Below are 15,823 nucleotides of genomic sequence, written 5' to 3'. Positions count from 1 at the left end.
GTCACCTTAATGCTTATACAGTGAGCACTGAGGCAGTATGAACAAGCACTGAGAAAGAAGCAATGATGTGGTCTTGTTTTTAATTCAAGTATTTCCATTTGTGATCTAGGGAAACTTTGGCAGTGTTGAGATGTGCCGGTATGACCCACTGCAGGATAATACTGGGGAGGTGGTGGCTGTGAAAAAGCTGCAACATAGCACAGAAGAGCACCTTAGGGACTTTGAAAGAGAAATCGAAATACTTAAATCTCTGCAGCATGATAACATTGTTAAATACAAAGGAGTATGCTACAGCGCAGGTATGTGCTATACTGAATACACCTTCAGGTGTACACCTAAGTGTGCATACTGAGAAATTCAGAGAGGTAAGTGTGAAAATCACTGGCTTGTCCTAACTTTACTAGGACTTAGAGAGTACAAATCAAAGGAAGTAGTGTCTGTCATATACTACTTCTCAGTACAAGGTGGACATTTTATTTAGTCAGCTCATTGCATAATTTGATTGATTTAGAGAAAGTACCATTTTGACTGGTTACCCAGTTTCTTTATCTTAAAGCATAAAAGCCTTCCTAGAAAAGAATTTAGGATTAAGTGGGAAAATGCAACCATTTTGTAACTGTTATTGGTTTTTGCTTAATGTAATATCCCAGAGTGGATATTACTGGTTCTTGTACAGCCTATAAAATAAAAGACCAGACAGGAAAAAGTTTCAGAAATGGATGTGTTTGAGTGAATTGCTGATGCTCTTGAAGCTGATGAGTGAAAGCATGGGTTCTGTAAAAAGAAAATTCTTGGTTCAAAATCAGACTAAGTTTTGAAAGATGGTAAAATTGCTGACCAGTTGATGTCAGCTGCCATTATGAGTTTAATCTCAGCAGTGAGGAGGAATTACATAAACACAAATATACATGTGGCACTTTTGCTTTGCTTTAGCAATAGTAGCTACAGTACTGATGAGGTGATCTTGATTAGTGATGCTCTGTATATCAAGCACATCCACATTATTGTTGTGTTTAAATAAATGGCATTTCCTGAATAAATGCAGTTTAATATATGCAAAATTGCATAGTGATGTACATATGATAAATTAGTTTTTTGATATTAAGACTATTTTCTATTACTTTTATTCATAGACACTTGTAAATATTTGTATTTCAAAAATCGTCATTGGAAAATGACAGAAAACTTAAGTGTGTTTTTTATTTTTGTTGTAAAAGGTCGTAGGAATCTAAGGTTAATTATGGAATACTTACCATATGGCAGTTTACGAGATTATCTGCAGAAACACAAGGAAAGGCTTGACCACAAGAAGCTTTTGCTGTATGCATCTCAGATATGCAAGGTAGGAAATTTCAGATTATTGACATTTTTCAACAAATCTTTGTCTCTTTGGTCTCTTCTCATTTGTCTCAAAACAACCATCATTGGTTGTTTTGTTGTATCTTTTATAATACTGTTGGGCTGGTAGCACTCCATAACCCTAAGAAAAAGTAGTGATACATACTCATGCACTAAACATGACAACTTCTGAGTATCTTAATACAGGATGCTGAGACTGGCCTATCTGCTGACTGAGGCAGAACATACTCCATTTGTTTTTGCTTATTTTGTAGGTTGCTTAGCTTATATTTCATTCAGAAGAATCAAAACCTCTTTTCTCCCTAATGAGAGCTGAAATAAAATTTTGCAGGAGTTAATGCACTCACCCAGGCAAACTGTTCATGACATAACTTACTTTTCAGAAGTTAGACATTCAGCTGTAAAATCACTAATAATAACATGTATGTGTTTCAGAAATTTACTTTAAACTGTAAATAATATTAGCTTGTTTAGCAGAAAGAACAAGGTATATGATTTATGTATGAAGAACTAGAGGCCACAGAAGTGCCCAAAGCTGTATGTTGTGGTTTAAGCCTAACTGGCATCTCAGCACCATGCAGCCACTTACTCACTTTCCCCCCCCCCTGCCCCCCCAGTGGGATGGGGGGGAGAATTGGGGGGGGGGAAGTAAAACTTAGGGTTGAGATAAGAACGATATAATAACTAAAATAAAATTTAATACTACCAGTAATAATTAAAAATAATTGTAATGTAAAGGAATATAATAAAATAAAATTTTAAAAAATAAAATTAAAAAAAAAAAAACAACAACAAAAAAAACCACCACACAAAAAAAACCAAACCAAGATAAAGACAAGTGATACACAATGCAATTGCTCACCACTTGCTAACTGATGCCAGAGCAGTGACTCACCCCTCCCAGCCAACTCCCCCCAGTTTCTATACTGAGCATGACATTCTGTGGTATGGAACATCCCTTTGGCTAGTTCAGGTCAGCTGTCCTGGCTGTGCTCACTCCTGCTTCTTGTACACCTGTTTGCTGGCAGAGCGTGGGAAACTGGAAAATCCTTAACTTAGCTGTTGCTAAGCAGTGCTTATCCTAAAACATCGGTGCATTATCAATATTATCCTCACACTAAATCCAAAACACCGTACCAGCTACTAAGAAGAAAATTAACTCTATCCCAGCTGGAACCAGGACACTGTAATAAATTATTTGCTAGTCTCAATGGTTGATACTGAACATCCTTCATAAAATTCTGAAAAGGGGGGCAAACATCTAATCTTTATTGTAATATCTCATTTCCTCAGAAAGATGGCTTAGGCGATTTTATTCTGTTGTTATGCTTTACATACAAGAAACTATGGACACTTTAGACTTAGTTGCATGTTTGGTAGTTTGAGTAAAGGAAAAAAAAGGGGGGGGGGGAAGGGTCAGAGGGAAGAGGGAGAAGGGGTGGAGGGGAAGACACAGCACCTCAGGGCACGTACCAGAAATATTTTTAAATTCCTTTCCCCAATACCCACATCAAAGATGTGGAAACAGTAGGTTACTTAACATTAATGAGTGTTCTTCAGGGTATGTAGCCCACAGATACTCTTATGTCCGGTAATTTTGCCCTGCCACATTCAGAGCAGAAGACTTTCTTTCTGCAATATCCATGGAAAAGGCGTGACAAGTCAGGCAGGAGAGTCTCTGCCAGAGCTGAGGTCTTCTCCAGGCGTTCAAACTTTCACTGGGTGAGCAGAGCTTAATCATGTTCCCTGCTTGAACCTGGGCTGACTTGGTAAACCTTTTAGCTACTGAACCTGGGGCATGTACAGAAAAATGCTGCATGCAGTTTTTAGCAACTGAGCTCACCTATTCATGTGCTTCACTGAAGCAAGGCTAGGTGGGTAGTCTCCAGCAAAAACTCCTTGATGGGCAAGCAATGTACAATGAGGTTGGAAAACAGAAAATGTTCACAAGTCTGTGGCAAGTGTCAATCTTGTTCACAGAGAGAAAGGATTGAACATAGGACCACCCACTCAAAGAGAGTTAAAAGCCCTCTGATTTGTGTCTCAAAACCAAGAAGTCATTCTCCAGTAACAGGCATAAGAAATTGTCTCAGTATTATTTCTGCAACAAAATAACTGTTATTTTTGGTGCTGGTAAGTCACTGAAAACAATCTTCCTTCAAAGCAAAGAGCTGGAAGTGTCTAACACTCAGCACCACCTAGAAGGATGGTGACAGTGAATCTTTCATAGAATAAAGATGCAACAGGGATTTTTGAACACACAAAGGCTGCAGCCACTTACCTGTTTTATTCTGTGGCCGTCTCAGCCTATGACCTGAGGGGTCGTAAGGAGTCTTACTCTCATAAGAAGCTGTGAAGCTTGCCTATCTAAGTCTTCAGGCTTTATCCAAAGTTTTATTCAAAGCCGGAAGGAACAACAGTGGCAGCATATCTCAGGACCCTGCTCTCTGAGACAGAGGTATCTGATAGGAGGACCGGAAGGTGGATTTTGGCCTTTGCAGGCAGTGCAAATATGGCAGGAAACTGTGGGAAAGGAACTGTGTTCAGAAGGTACAAAGAAGAAGATTCTTAATGTGTATACATACACATATATAAAAGAAGCATCAAAATAATTACACGTCTGCAGAATGATGATGTGAAAAATCCAAATAGCAAATGAAATGACTGCTTCCTAAGTACCAAGCACAAACCAAGACGAAGGGAGCTAGAATATGCCTTCTGCTGATACTTACGTGGGAAAACATCCTGCTTTCATGTGGTGAAGTGTAGGTACACACAGTATGAGAATGGGGGAAGTCTGCATATTGGGCTTTCTCTTAAAGAGGTATCTTTCCTTTACTTCCAAGGGGATCAAAGTCTAATAATTACAGTGTATGTGTCTTGCTTTGCACTGTTGTTGCTGTATGACCTGCAAAGCAGAGGTTATATTAATCGTTTAAGATTTCACTCTAATCTGCAGCATTCTGTTACTTCAAAACAACTTAATTAAAAACGTAATACCTAGTATTAGGAAAATGGAATCTGGATGGTTTTTCTTCTTCTTTTAGCTGATCACATTTCCCGTTTCCTGTAGCTGTTTTTGCTTCTCTTGCAATGTTTGCTCTTTCAACATCTCATATCTCTTCTTTTTGCTGTGCATTTCTGTCACTCTGTTGTTTGGGGTTTTTTTAAATCAAAAGTCTTTCTCCCTCTGCCTTGCTGCTTTTCTGTCAAATGTATGAGAGAAACGAAGGCATGCGCACACCTGAGGGTTTAGATGAGTGGGTTTGCTTGCTTGCTGTGTTTTGGTTCCTTGTGACTGTACTGGTAAAGGGTTCCTGGCTTACAGGTGATTATTTTTATTTTTTTTGTGCATATCTCATACTGTGCAAAGCAGCATTTTCAGAGATGGCACTTGCTGGTGGTGATGTGTCTGTGGATGCAAATTAAGTGCAGCCATCATCAGGTGCAGCTTGTGCCATTTGTATAGCTCGTCTGGTGGCAAGAATTTGGACTTTATATTCAGCTTTAAAGAATCCTGACAACAGAATGGCAAATAAGGAAGTTAACTTCTCTGTGCATCTGATTTTGGGGATGTTCTTTTTTGCTCTTACGGCCCTGCATTTTGTTAAGGCTGGCTGATAGGAGAAGAGGCCAAGAATAAATTTATTTTTCCATTTCTTAGTGCTTAAAGCGCTTCAGGTGTCCCTGCTGGATACCACAGTTTTAATGAGAGAAACGTGGGAAATCACGTAATGAAACTCAACTCCATTGTTAAGAGTAGTGCCACAGGGCTATGATTTCCACGTGGAATTTGCACGATTTCAATTAAGTCTCTCTCTTAGAATAAGTGTTTTCCAGGCTAACAGAGAATTTGCTGTCCTCAGAGAAAGTTCAGGACGGTGCTCAGTGCACTGTGTAGCAGTTACAAAAAGCGACGGCATTTACGCGGACGGGTCGTACCGGGAACGCCGACGCCTTCCCGGGGAAAAGCCGGCCTCGGGGCGGTGTTGTTCGGGGCGGACCGGCGCTGGCGGCCGGCGCCTCGGGAAGGGGGCTGGGGGGGGGGGGGGGGGGGGGGGGGCGCACGGCGGCGCCCCCTAGCGGCGCGAAGAGGCAACAGGCGCCTGAGGGGAGGGTTGGTTGGGCTGCGGAGTCACGCTGCGTCCGAGGGAGGGGGAGAGGGAGAGAGGCGTCTTAGCGTTCATGTCCGAAACTTCTGAGCGCAGCGATGCTCTTAGCGTAACTCGTCGCTTTTCGGCTGTGTTGAAGGAGCGAGATGCTTTCTTATGAAACTCCGAAACTGACAGCTTGCTTTGTGTTTCCTTTCACCTGCAAGTCGGGTATCTCTCGACGTTCTGCGGTGTCAACTTCTGTCCACCATTTATTATTGCTGTGTCAGCAAGACCTTCCTTTTTTTAGTAGTACCACGACACACGCTGGCTTCTTCCACATTTCGTCGTTAGCAAAAAGAATTACGTACGTTGGTAAGAAGGGGTCAGCAGCAGCAAAAGACAACATGGCTTTGGACCCATGTTTTGTTACGGCAGCTTATGGGAATATAACAATAAGCAGAACTGTGTTGGTGAGTAATGGTCCATACGGAAGAGAAACAGGACACACAGGTGGGAATACAGTCGGAGAACAGTGGTCAAATTCAAGGAATCGTAATATATAGTTTCATAAGGCAATCAGGAAAGCAGATGTATGAAGTGAAGAAAAATAATTAAATTAAATGGGTAAATAGGACAGCCTTCTCATCTACTCTGGACTGTGTAGCTTAGCCCAAATTTTGTTTTTCTTCTGTCTGTCACCGGCAAACTGCATTTGGCCACAGAAAAGTAGCTGTAACAGATATCCAGCTACATAATCAACAAACACTCGGCTCTGACAGGTGCTCAGTCTGTCTCCCTTCAGTTAAGGGAAGTCCCTGGTCTTAGAAGTAATTCCTCAGAGAATGCAAATGTTCAAGCACACCAGTTTTGGTAACAATCTGTGTTTGGCTTTAACTTTGAGGTTGATGCATCCCTTTAGGGAAAGTGCAGCTACTTAATGGTAAAAGTAACTCTTTTCCTCTTGTTTGTGAACGTTACACCTAGGGCATGGAGTATCTGGGTACAAAAAGATACGTTCACCGGGATTTAGCAACAAGAAATATCTTAGTGGAGAATGAGAACAGAGTTAAAATTGGAGATTTTGGATTGACAAAAGTCTTGCCACAAGACAAAGAATACTACAAAGTAAAAGAACCTGGTGAAAGCCCTATATTTTGGTAAGTCTTCTTTTGGTATGTGAAATCATGGCATGTTTTCAGTTTTTGCAGTTCCAGCCAATTGTTTTGCATATTTTTAAGTGCAAACTCCAAGTCAGTTGCCCAGCATTGTGAAAGTCACATGCATGATGTTTGACTTTACAGAACAGCATGTAGGTTTTTTCAACATATTTAAAAACGAACAAACAAACAAACAAAAACAATCAAACAACAACAACAACAAAAAAAAAAAAAAAAAAAAAAAAAAAAAAAAAAACAAACCACAAAACTAAAAATTACCAGAATACTTAAAAGAAATAGTATACAACAGGGAAGATATTCAAAGATAAAAGAAATCTAAAAGGACTCATTCCCCAGGATGCTTTCAAAGTTTTGGACATTTTGGTTCCCTGAACACTGGTCATTCATATCTTGTAGCTGAGATCTGTTGGAGAGACCCCCTGTTGACTGAGTGGAGTTAAATCCCACAGGCTGCAATTAGCAAGGATAAAATGCTGAGTTGAATATTCAGGTAGATGTCTGTATTTGGGCATTGAGCTTCCAGAAAAGGCCTAAGTTACTCCAAAATGCAGTAATGCTCCAAGGAGCTGTACTTAGCTTGGAAAGGAGACGAACACTATGTGTAGTCTGTGGGAGACTGAAGGATTATGAAATGGAAATTGGTAGACTGTATTCAGAATGCAAAATATATACTTCTGTTCCGTTCTACAGACCTAGACATACCTTAGAAAATATGCTGGCAGATAACTGATAAAAACCATTTTATGTCCTGATAGCAAAAGAAAATGCTATTTTGTATATGTGATTTTAGTCTATATTTTAGTCTGCCTTAGGCACTGTAAAAATGTTATATCTAAAGTATAAATAATACAAAATGGCATCTTAGTAGATGATGTTATTGCAAGTTGTAAAATTTAAGTCCAGAAGTAGCTGGGAGACAGTTCAAGACTCACTGAAAGTGGTGGAAGGGTTCTTGCTGGCTATAATTGTCGTTCGAGGCCTTCCTTATCACATCAAAATCTTGTTTACTCACACTACAGATAAGAAAAATATCTACAGCTTTGTTGGAAAAACAAAAACTTGGATATAGTTATCACTAACTGTGTTTGCTTAAGGGGGTTTGTGTTTTCAATACCAATTAACTATTATTAAAAGAATAGTTACTAGTGAAGGTAGTGGAAGGAACGTGCTAATGCCTGTGTACAAAGAACACTTATTCATGAAAAAAAAGTCAGTCTTATTAAAAGAAATATCTTCAAAATCAAAAAGACACATTAGACAGAACAATATATCTTTTACCATGTGTTGCAGGTATGCTCCAGAATCTCTGACAGAAAGCAAATTTTCTGTGGCCTCAGATGTGTGGAGTTTTGGTGTGGTCTTATATGAACTCTTCACGTATATTGACAAGAGCAAAAGCCCACCAGCTGTAAGTACATAGTTAATGGTTGTCAGAGTTTTTTTGTTTCTTTATCTAAATTTTTTAAAAGATACAGATTGTTCCTATACCTAAGTAGGTTGATATTTACTGATGCTTTTCTGGAAATACCCTAGTGTTTATGAGGTAGTATCCAATCAAGAGCAGCAACATGCTAAGAAGTATTCGTATCAAGCCATAAGAAGGAAAGGAGATCTGAAAATTACCTGATAGTCTGTGCAGATCTTACCCATCCTGTAACTCCTAACCGTTTGAAAAAGATTTTAAAATATCTCATTACAGATTGTTCTTTCTCATCCTTTGTGGAGAGTGATCCCAGATGCAACTGTTTCATTGCAACATGACATGTATTTTTAATGCTATTCCAAATCTAAGGCTGAGCCAAACAAATACGTAAACATTAAGTTGAGTTAAATACGGTAACTTAAAAGTTATTTTGTTATGTTACCAGAACCCAAGTTAGTATTGGAAGTTCAAGAAGGAAAGGGAGTGGCTTTTTGCAGACTGTTGACAGGCACCTTTTAAGACAAATTTACAGTGGACAGAGAAAAGTACTACTTGTACACTGAATAATGGTTCTCCAATTGGAAATGAGATTCACGATCTTACTTATACCTACAGTCGTTTGCAGGCATAACAGAGGAGAGTTGAGCCTTATATATTTACTGCAGCTGTTCTTACCCTTGGCTAGAGTCTCACTCCTGGCAAATGTAGTTTTGAGAGCTGAACAATGATGATAGGCAAAAATGCACTTAGGAGATCTCTGCATTGACCTCAGTGGACCTCTTAGTAATTCTATACAATGACTAAGCTATCAAAGAAGAACTCTCAAGGCAGGGGCAGCTGCTCTTGCATAATAACATGAACACTGCAGACACCTGGAGTTCTTCAGAAGGATTATGAAATGAAAAGTGGTAGAGTAAGTCATGGGCTCAGGTGGAGTATACTTTGAATAAATCAACTCTTCATGTGCATTCACCATTTCATCAGGTTGGTTGTCCTACTGGATACGTATCAAGAAAAATTAATTTCATCTATTAGCCAAAGCAGTCTTTTTAACTGTCATGGTCTTTATATTTGTACATTGTTTCCTCAACTTTGGCCATTTGCAGATTCTACCAACAGTTGTTTCCCATTTTCATGTCAAAGATTATTAAAGAAATGTATGTAGCATTAGAAGAAAAATAATTCCTTCTTGTTGTGTTTAAAATTAATTTCAGTTAATAGGACTCCCTCATTTACTTTTGATCTCTGGCAACCTGAGTGAGATTTTAATCTACTTTTTGAGTTATGTTGGGTTTTGGATAGCAAGATTTATCTAAGCCAGTTTTGCTGGCTTTAATTATGCTACTCTTTCTGGCCTGTAGTTACTGATTAATCCTGTTAATGTTTTTTTTCATACATCAGTATGATATTGCCTGTTTTCTGTTTGACTGGTATTTTTCAAAGCATCGAGATCTTGTTTTAATGTTTCAGAGAGCTCTTTAGAATTAGCTGTGAGGTTTATCCTTTTTTAAACTAGTTCATCGTCAGATGCTAATCAACATTACTTTAAGATTTTTCACTTACTGCTTTAAATTGTGTATCTTCCTATTTTTATCTACACACAAAAAAAATCTGTAATTATTGTTATATTCTCTGGACTTGTAATTTATAATTTTATCATTGTTACATACTGTTCTCTATTATTATTATTATTATTATTTACAACAGATTTTCCCTGGCAAGAACATTGCAGCATAATTTTTTCTTTGAAAATTATTTATGACAGTTAGCCTTCTGTTTCAGGAATTCATGCGCATGATTGGCAATGATAAACAAGGGCAGATGATTGTATTTCATTTGATAGAGCTTTTGAAGAATAATGGACGACTACCGAGACCGGATGGATGCCCTGATGAGGTGAAGTATTGTATTAATATGTTACTATAGTCTGAAAAGTGCTCAGTCAGGGTGAGTACGTGGTAGATGCAAACCTTGTGTTTTGTTCTGCATGTGTTATTCAAGTATTTATACAAGCGGAACAGCTGTGCTGTTACTTTCAGTTGCCTGATGAGAACAATCACATTTCTGATTGTTTAGATTGCATTCCCTCAGGAGCCTAGAATGTAGTCTTGCTAAATATGTGAAGTAGGACTATTATGACTGACTGTTGTACTGGGGCACTCGGGCTTCTATTTCAAAAATATGAATTTATTAAGGCAATGAGATTAGTATATAGAACTTGTTCCTTGGGTGCCCCATATAGAGATTCTTGTTCAAAGCTGTGAACTGTGGATTCTCTTGAAGTCTGTAACGTTTAGCAGAAGGACCTTAATATCTACATAAGGTTTTTCACATTTGATTCCAAGATTTAAAGAACTCCTTATCTTGATTATTTTCTTTCACTTGCTCTTCCCTCCCCAAGCATAGGAATACCAGTGTTTATCATGTGTATTATTCACTGTCAAACATTCTCAGCCAAGAGCTGCCTGCAGACTGTAGGCCCAGTTAAGTATATGAATCAGATTTTAGATGTTCAGGGTCTTCAGGTTTGTATTCATGTTCTTCATAGATACTGAAGTATATATGTACGTAAAACCATCCTCAAGGCACACAGATTAATTCAGTGTCCTTTTGTTTTTGCTAATACTCCAGATGTTTTAAAAAATCCTTTCATGCTACTTCTAAGTCTTGTAGTTCTCTGTTCTTCAGAGCAGGGTGCACTTCAGCTTGAGTCAAACTGGTAGTGCTGAGTAGGCGAATCAGTAGGGAAAGAAGGTAAGTAAAATAGTTATGCTTTTTAACATGTGTAACTTCGAGCTCAGATCAATCGCTGCGTCCCTTTAAAATCAAGCACACTTGGCAATAAGCTGAGAAATAATCCATTCAAAGCTGGAGACAGAGGAGAGAGAAGTGGTCTAGCAAAGAAGAGAAAGAATGGTACGGGTGGGGCAGGGAAGCCACGGGGGAAGAAATAGTCTATAGAGAATCAAAGAAGTCTCCGAAGTAACCTTTCTTGCATTAGATGTACAAGTACAGCCATTGTTGAATTGCAAAGGTTTGGCTTCTTGTAGATAACCTGAATGTCATATGTATGAGATAATACATAATCTGTTTTACTGAAATTGTATCCAGACTAATGCAAAGGTTTCAATGTCTGACATTTCTTCAGATATCAAAGCAAGATGAAAAGGTCTCTTTTTTTTGTCAGAAACTGTGCTTCTCCTGTTTTGATTCTGAAAGGCCAGTCATCAAAGATACTAAATCTTCCAGATGTCTGTAGCTTACAAGCTGCTTGAGACTTGGGTCTAAAGCGTCTTGGTCAATGCAGGAGTTTCACATTTGCTGAAAAATAAGGAACTGACACTACTTTTTTTTATTCCTGGGAGCTCTGCAGATTGTTCTTAGGCAACATGTAAAAAATCATTGGAAGAAGCATGAGAAGTTGGTAATAGTAGTCTGGGTTAAATTGGTGAGAGGAGTACAGGTGAAGAGCTTGGCATGTGACCAGGTATCAGGTACATGTTTTGGAAAAGTGAAAGCTGTTGTCAAATGCCTATTGTAATGGAAATCTTCTCCAAAAGTAATTTAAATCTACTTCTACTAGAAGTGGGTTCAGTTTGCACAGTAACTTTTCTGGCTTATTTCTGATTATATATGAAGAATAATTAAGAATTTAATACACGGATGTGGAGAAGTGTATGTTAACATTGCAGGGGAGGCATAATTTTAGAATTGCTGTCTTTGTAAATCTGATTTTTGGTCAGACTTGTAAAGCATTTGTCATTTTAAACGTTTTTTTTTAGCTTACCAAAAAATAAGAGCAAGCAAGAAGATAAACACTTAGCAAAATAATGTGTCGCTTAAAAGTTTCAAAAACTAGCTGAGTGAATTTCTAGACTAACTCTAAAAAAAAAACCCCTCCTTTTATAAGGGCTTTTGCAGAGTTAGCTATCTTCACTTCTTGCTGTCATTGGGATCAAGCAGATAAACTGATTGGGATAGGAAGATTTTAGGCACGCTCTTGTGCCACTGTTGCTTAGAAGCATAAAGTTAAGTTGGATGTTCTTTGGACCAGATCAGAGTAAATATTAACTATTTGTAACATCTGTTTACGTACTACAGATTTTCTTTTTTCTTCTCCAGATTTATGCTATCATGAAAGAATGCTGGAACAATAATGTTACCCAGCGCCCCACCTTTAGGGATCTTGCTCAGCGAGTGGATCATATAAGGGACAACATGGGTGGATGAGACAGCTATCCCTCCTTCAGAGGATGTGTTGGAATGCAGAACAAAATGTACTTGGTCTGCTGTGTATAATTGATGTATGTACACATGTGCATCTTACCTTTGCTGGAAGTAAAATCTGTGTGGCAAATATCCTATCTTGATCTGCATACTGAGGAATCCTGCTGGTTTTCTTTATCAGGATATATTTGTTACTAAGAATGTGTTGAAATTCTCAATAGGGAGAGAAATTATTTTTCTAAATAAAATAGTCTAATATATGGTCAGTCTACAACACCATTATTTGCCTTACTTGGCAATACAAAAAAGAGGTGACTTAAAATGTGGTGAGATTAAGAGATGGAAAGACAGTGTATTTCCTTTTTGAGATGGGGATGCACAGAAAAGACTTCTAGAAGTCTTTTCACACTGAGTATATAATGACTTGGCACCCTGTTTTGTGTGTTGCGCAAGGGCTTGTGTGTGTTAATACAGTTTTGTAATTTTTTCATTGTTGATGCAGAAATGGCTTCTCTGTATAACAAAATAGAAGTGGTTATGTAACCCAGAAACTTTTCATGTGCCTGAATCAGTTATCAGCCAGCAATATATGCAGAGAGATATAATAGGCTGTGATGTTCTGTAAGTATTTTGAGGGAACAGGAGCAAATTGTTCTTAATTTGGAGAGCCAGAAAACCTACTCATCCATGTGGAAATTTTAATTTAAAATTAAAAGCAAACATGTTATCCAGTTTTTCTTACTCTTCCTCTGAGTAAGTATTAGATTTCCTTTATATAATTGACTATACAGTGATAACGAGTAGAAATGAAGCCATTTTATACAAGGCAGTGTCTTCAGTTTGTTTCTGAATATGAAAAAGCTAAACATACTGATTTTAAATGCTGCTTTTATTCTTTCCATCTTTTAATTTTCATGCAGTCATAAGTGTATCTGTAAATTGGGAACTTTTTAAAGCAGAATTAAGAATCTAGAAAATGCCCTCCATTTCACAGTTCCTCACTTTCCTGTTAAGATGGTCACCTTATACCTTCCTTCCAACACACAAAAAGAGTGCTGATGGCCCAGTATCTGATATGGCCAGTCACAACCACGTCGAGTCTATTGTGTAATGAAGTGGCCCAAGTTACCTCCTATTTCTTTCTGTCGTAATACCCAACATAAGACTATTTGGAAGGAGGAATTACAAGTGCAACTGCTCCACACTCAGTGGGGGGACAAGGACATGATCCCAGTTACTGAGAACTGGAAGGAGATCAGAACTACCTGAACAGATTACTTATGCTGTAAAATTCAGCTTTTGAAATATGGACAAGACAACTCTTTGGTTTTGCCTCCAGGCATAAAACTTGGGGATAATCTCATATCTCAAAGCAGTAAAGTTGCAGGTTTTGTTTATTTTTAGTTCAAATAATCTGTTTGTTTGTTTGTTTTGTCTTATTCTTAAGCATTATTGTTTGTGAAGTACAATGCTTGTTCTTCTTGGACTTTTGCTGAGAGAAGTTCAGTTAAGGGGATATACAACTTGGCAAACTGACCTGACATCCAGATTTGTATTTAAAATGAAGTGTTAGTTTTTAAAATTTGTGGCAGAGTGTCAGTGAAACAGAGGAGTTACTTTCACTATGGGGCCTCCTTAAGATTTGTGGTTAACTACATCCATCTTATCAGAAGTTTAAGTACCTCAACTTCAAAAAATAGAAAAATCCTTACTTAGTGTAACATAGTGCCAGTATAGCAATGTTTTGTACCACTGTGATGTTTCTCTACCATAATTGCTCATACAAAATTATTATTTTATAATATGGGAGATTGCTAAATAGGGAGGGCAGCATCAGCCCTTTTTCTGCCCATTGCATTTAATAATATTTCTGCTGGTTTTCTTGCCACCAAACACTTGCATAGATAATTTTTAAAACTAATTTCACAATCAGTTCTTAAGCTGCAAAGAACTTTAAAGTGCTTTGTTCAACTTAACATGTTTTCTTCATTTCTATACATTGCGTTGAAGATTTAAAATTTTGTGCAAAAAATGTCTTTGCATTTGTAGTCTTGGTTGTGTGTATGTGTTTTTTGTAACAAAAGAAGATAAAGCTTTAAAGCATTGAAATAGCATTTTAGCTGAATAACATATGCAGGAATTCTGTAAAATTCGCAGTGTATGACACTCAGTAGCTAACTGGTTTCCTATATACAGTAGACTAAACATAATTTATGTAAAAATCTCAGGGAAGTTTGTGTAATGCAATGAAGAACTCTTCCAGTCTGCTATTTTTTTCAAGTGAATAAAAAGTCCTTCTTGTTCTACTACACTATGACTGATTACATAGTCTATTTGATTGCATAAATACAGTGTTGAGCTCAAGGATAATTTTTAAGTGTCTTGTGGAATTGTTTTCTTTAATACTTTATAATTTTTAGAGAAAGCCATATCTTTACACTGCAGTGTAATTTTGTGCTGTTGGTCAGGAACATACGGTCTTTTGTAACAAGTCTATCTGTGCAAAGGTCCTGATCATTTGGGATGAGTATTCTTAGCTGGGTGAATAGGACCAAGTAGTGCTTAGGTCTCTCGCGGGATGTGTGATCATCTGCAGCATCAACATTTAGGTCCTGGAGCAGACCCAATGGTTTTCTCAAAAAGCTGTTGAGCATGTAAATGCAGTGATTTTGCTGAATTTTCTACTGCCAATTGTAAACTTTTTCAAAAAGAAGGAACACTGCATTTCAAAAGCATTCAGATCTACAGTAGCATTGTATAATGCTGTATTTTTATATAGGCTTTGTATTTACAGACTCAGTTCTCTGTTTTAGAAACTTTGTTCAGCTGGCATCGCATTTGTCATACTTTAGTGTAATCATTATGCTACCCAAAATGCTGTGACTTTTTTTTTTCTAGAAGTGCTGGTTTATGCATACATGACTGCTGCTATGATGTAGAACTAAAATATTAACTACTGCTTTGCAGTTGTATTTGAAGTGAAAGAATTTTTCTGTAAGTGCACAATATATCTTATAGAACTCTGCAAACAAGTATTGTCTAGTATAATATTGGTTTGTTATGTATCAGTGTAAATACATTAAGTTTAAAAATCAGTTTTTAAATAGATTCCACAGCCTTGCAACAGTCATGCAATAAGCCAGAGGAGGAGTGAGTTTTCAGGAAAAGAAACCCATATTCTTGTCAAGTCCTAGTATTTAATAAAAGCTTCCATAGTTGAGATAATTGTTACTAAACGTACAGATGAATATAACTGTTAAAAGATATGTAAAAATTATTTTGTTTCCAGAAAGTAAGTTTTTAATTGTTCCATTTAGTTGAGATGTTGACCAACTGCCTTGAAATGTATGGGAAAAGATGTTATTGTATAAAGTAAGAAGAAATGTAACTCTTGGGTAAAGAAAGCAAGCTTTCCAGGAATGTATGGTCACAAACACCTGGAGGATAGAGTTCTGAGAGCAAAAGTAGAAGCATAGAACAACCACCAGACTGATGGAAGAAGGCTGATGTTCAATACTGAAGAAGCTTTCTGAAATGTGAAA

General features: G+C 37.6%; 1 protein-coding gene across 3 annotated transcripts in view; it reads left to right on the top strand.

Annotated features, from left to right (window-relative positions):
• Positions 1-14,592, top strand: part of JAK2 (Janus kinase 2) — a 59,429-nt gene extending 44,837 nt beyond the window's left edge. For 2 of the 3 annotated variants that reach the window (XM_049796174.1, XM_049796176.1), the window contains 6 exons: positions 110-299; positions 1,218-1,342; positions 6,438-6,610; positions 7,922-8,039; positions 9,837-9,950; positions 11,428-12,169. In XM_049796174.1, the coding sequence (XP_049652131.1) occupies positions 110-299; positions 1,218-1,342; positions 6,438-6,610; positions 7,922-8,039; positions 9,837-9,950; positions 11,428-11,595 (888 nt within the window). In that variant the 3' untranslated portion in view covers positions 11,596-12,169. The other variant, XM_049796175.1, reaches the window with a different exon arrangement.
• The last annotated feature ends 1,231 nt before the right edge of the window (positions 14,593-15,823 follow it).

This window comes from Accipiter gentilis, chromosome Z (assembly GCF_929443795.1).
Source record: "Accipiter gentilis chromosome Z, bAccGen1.1, whole genome shotgun sequence".
In the NCBI taxonomy this organism is placed as follows: Eukaryota; Metazoa; Chordata; class Aves; order Accipitriformes; family Accipitridae; genus Astur; species Astur gentilis.
The sequence above is the reverse complement of the archived record's forward strand: the minus strand, read 5'-3'. Positions and strand labels throughout refer to the sequence as shown.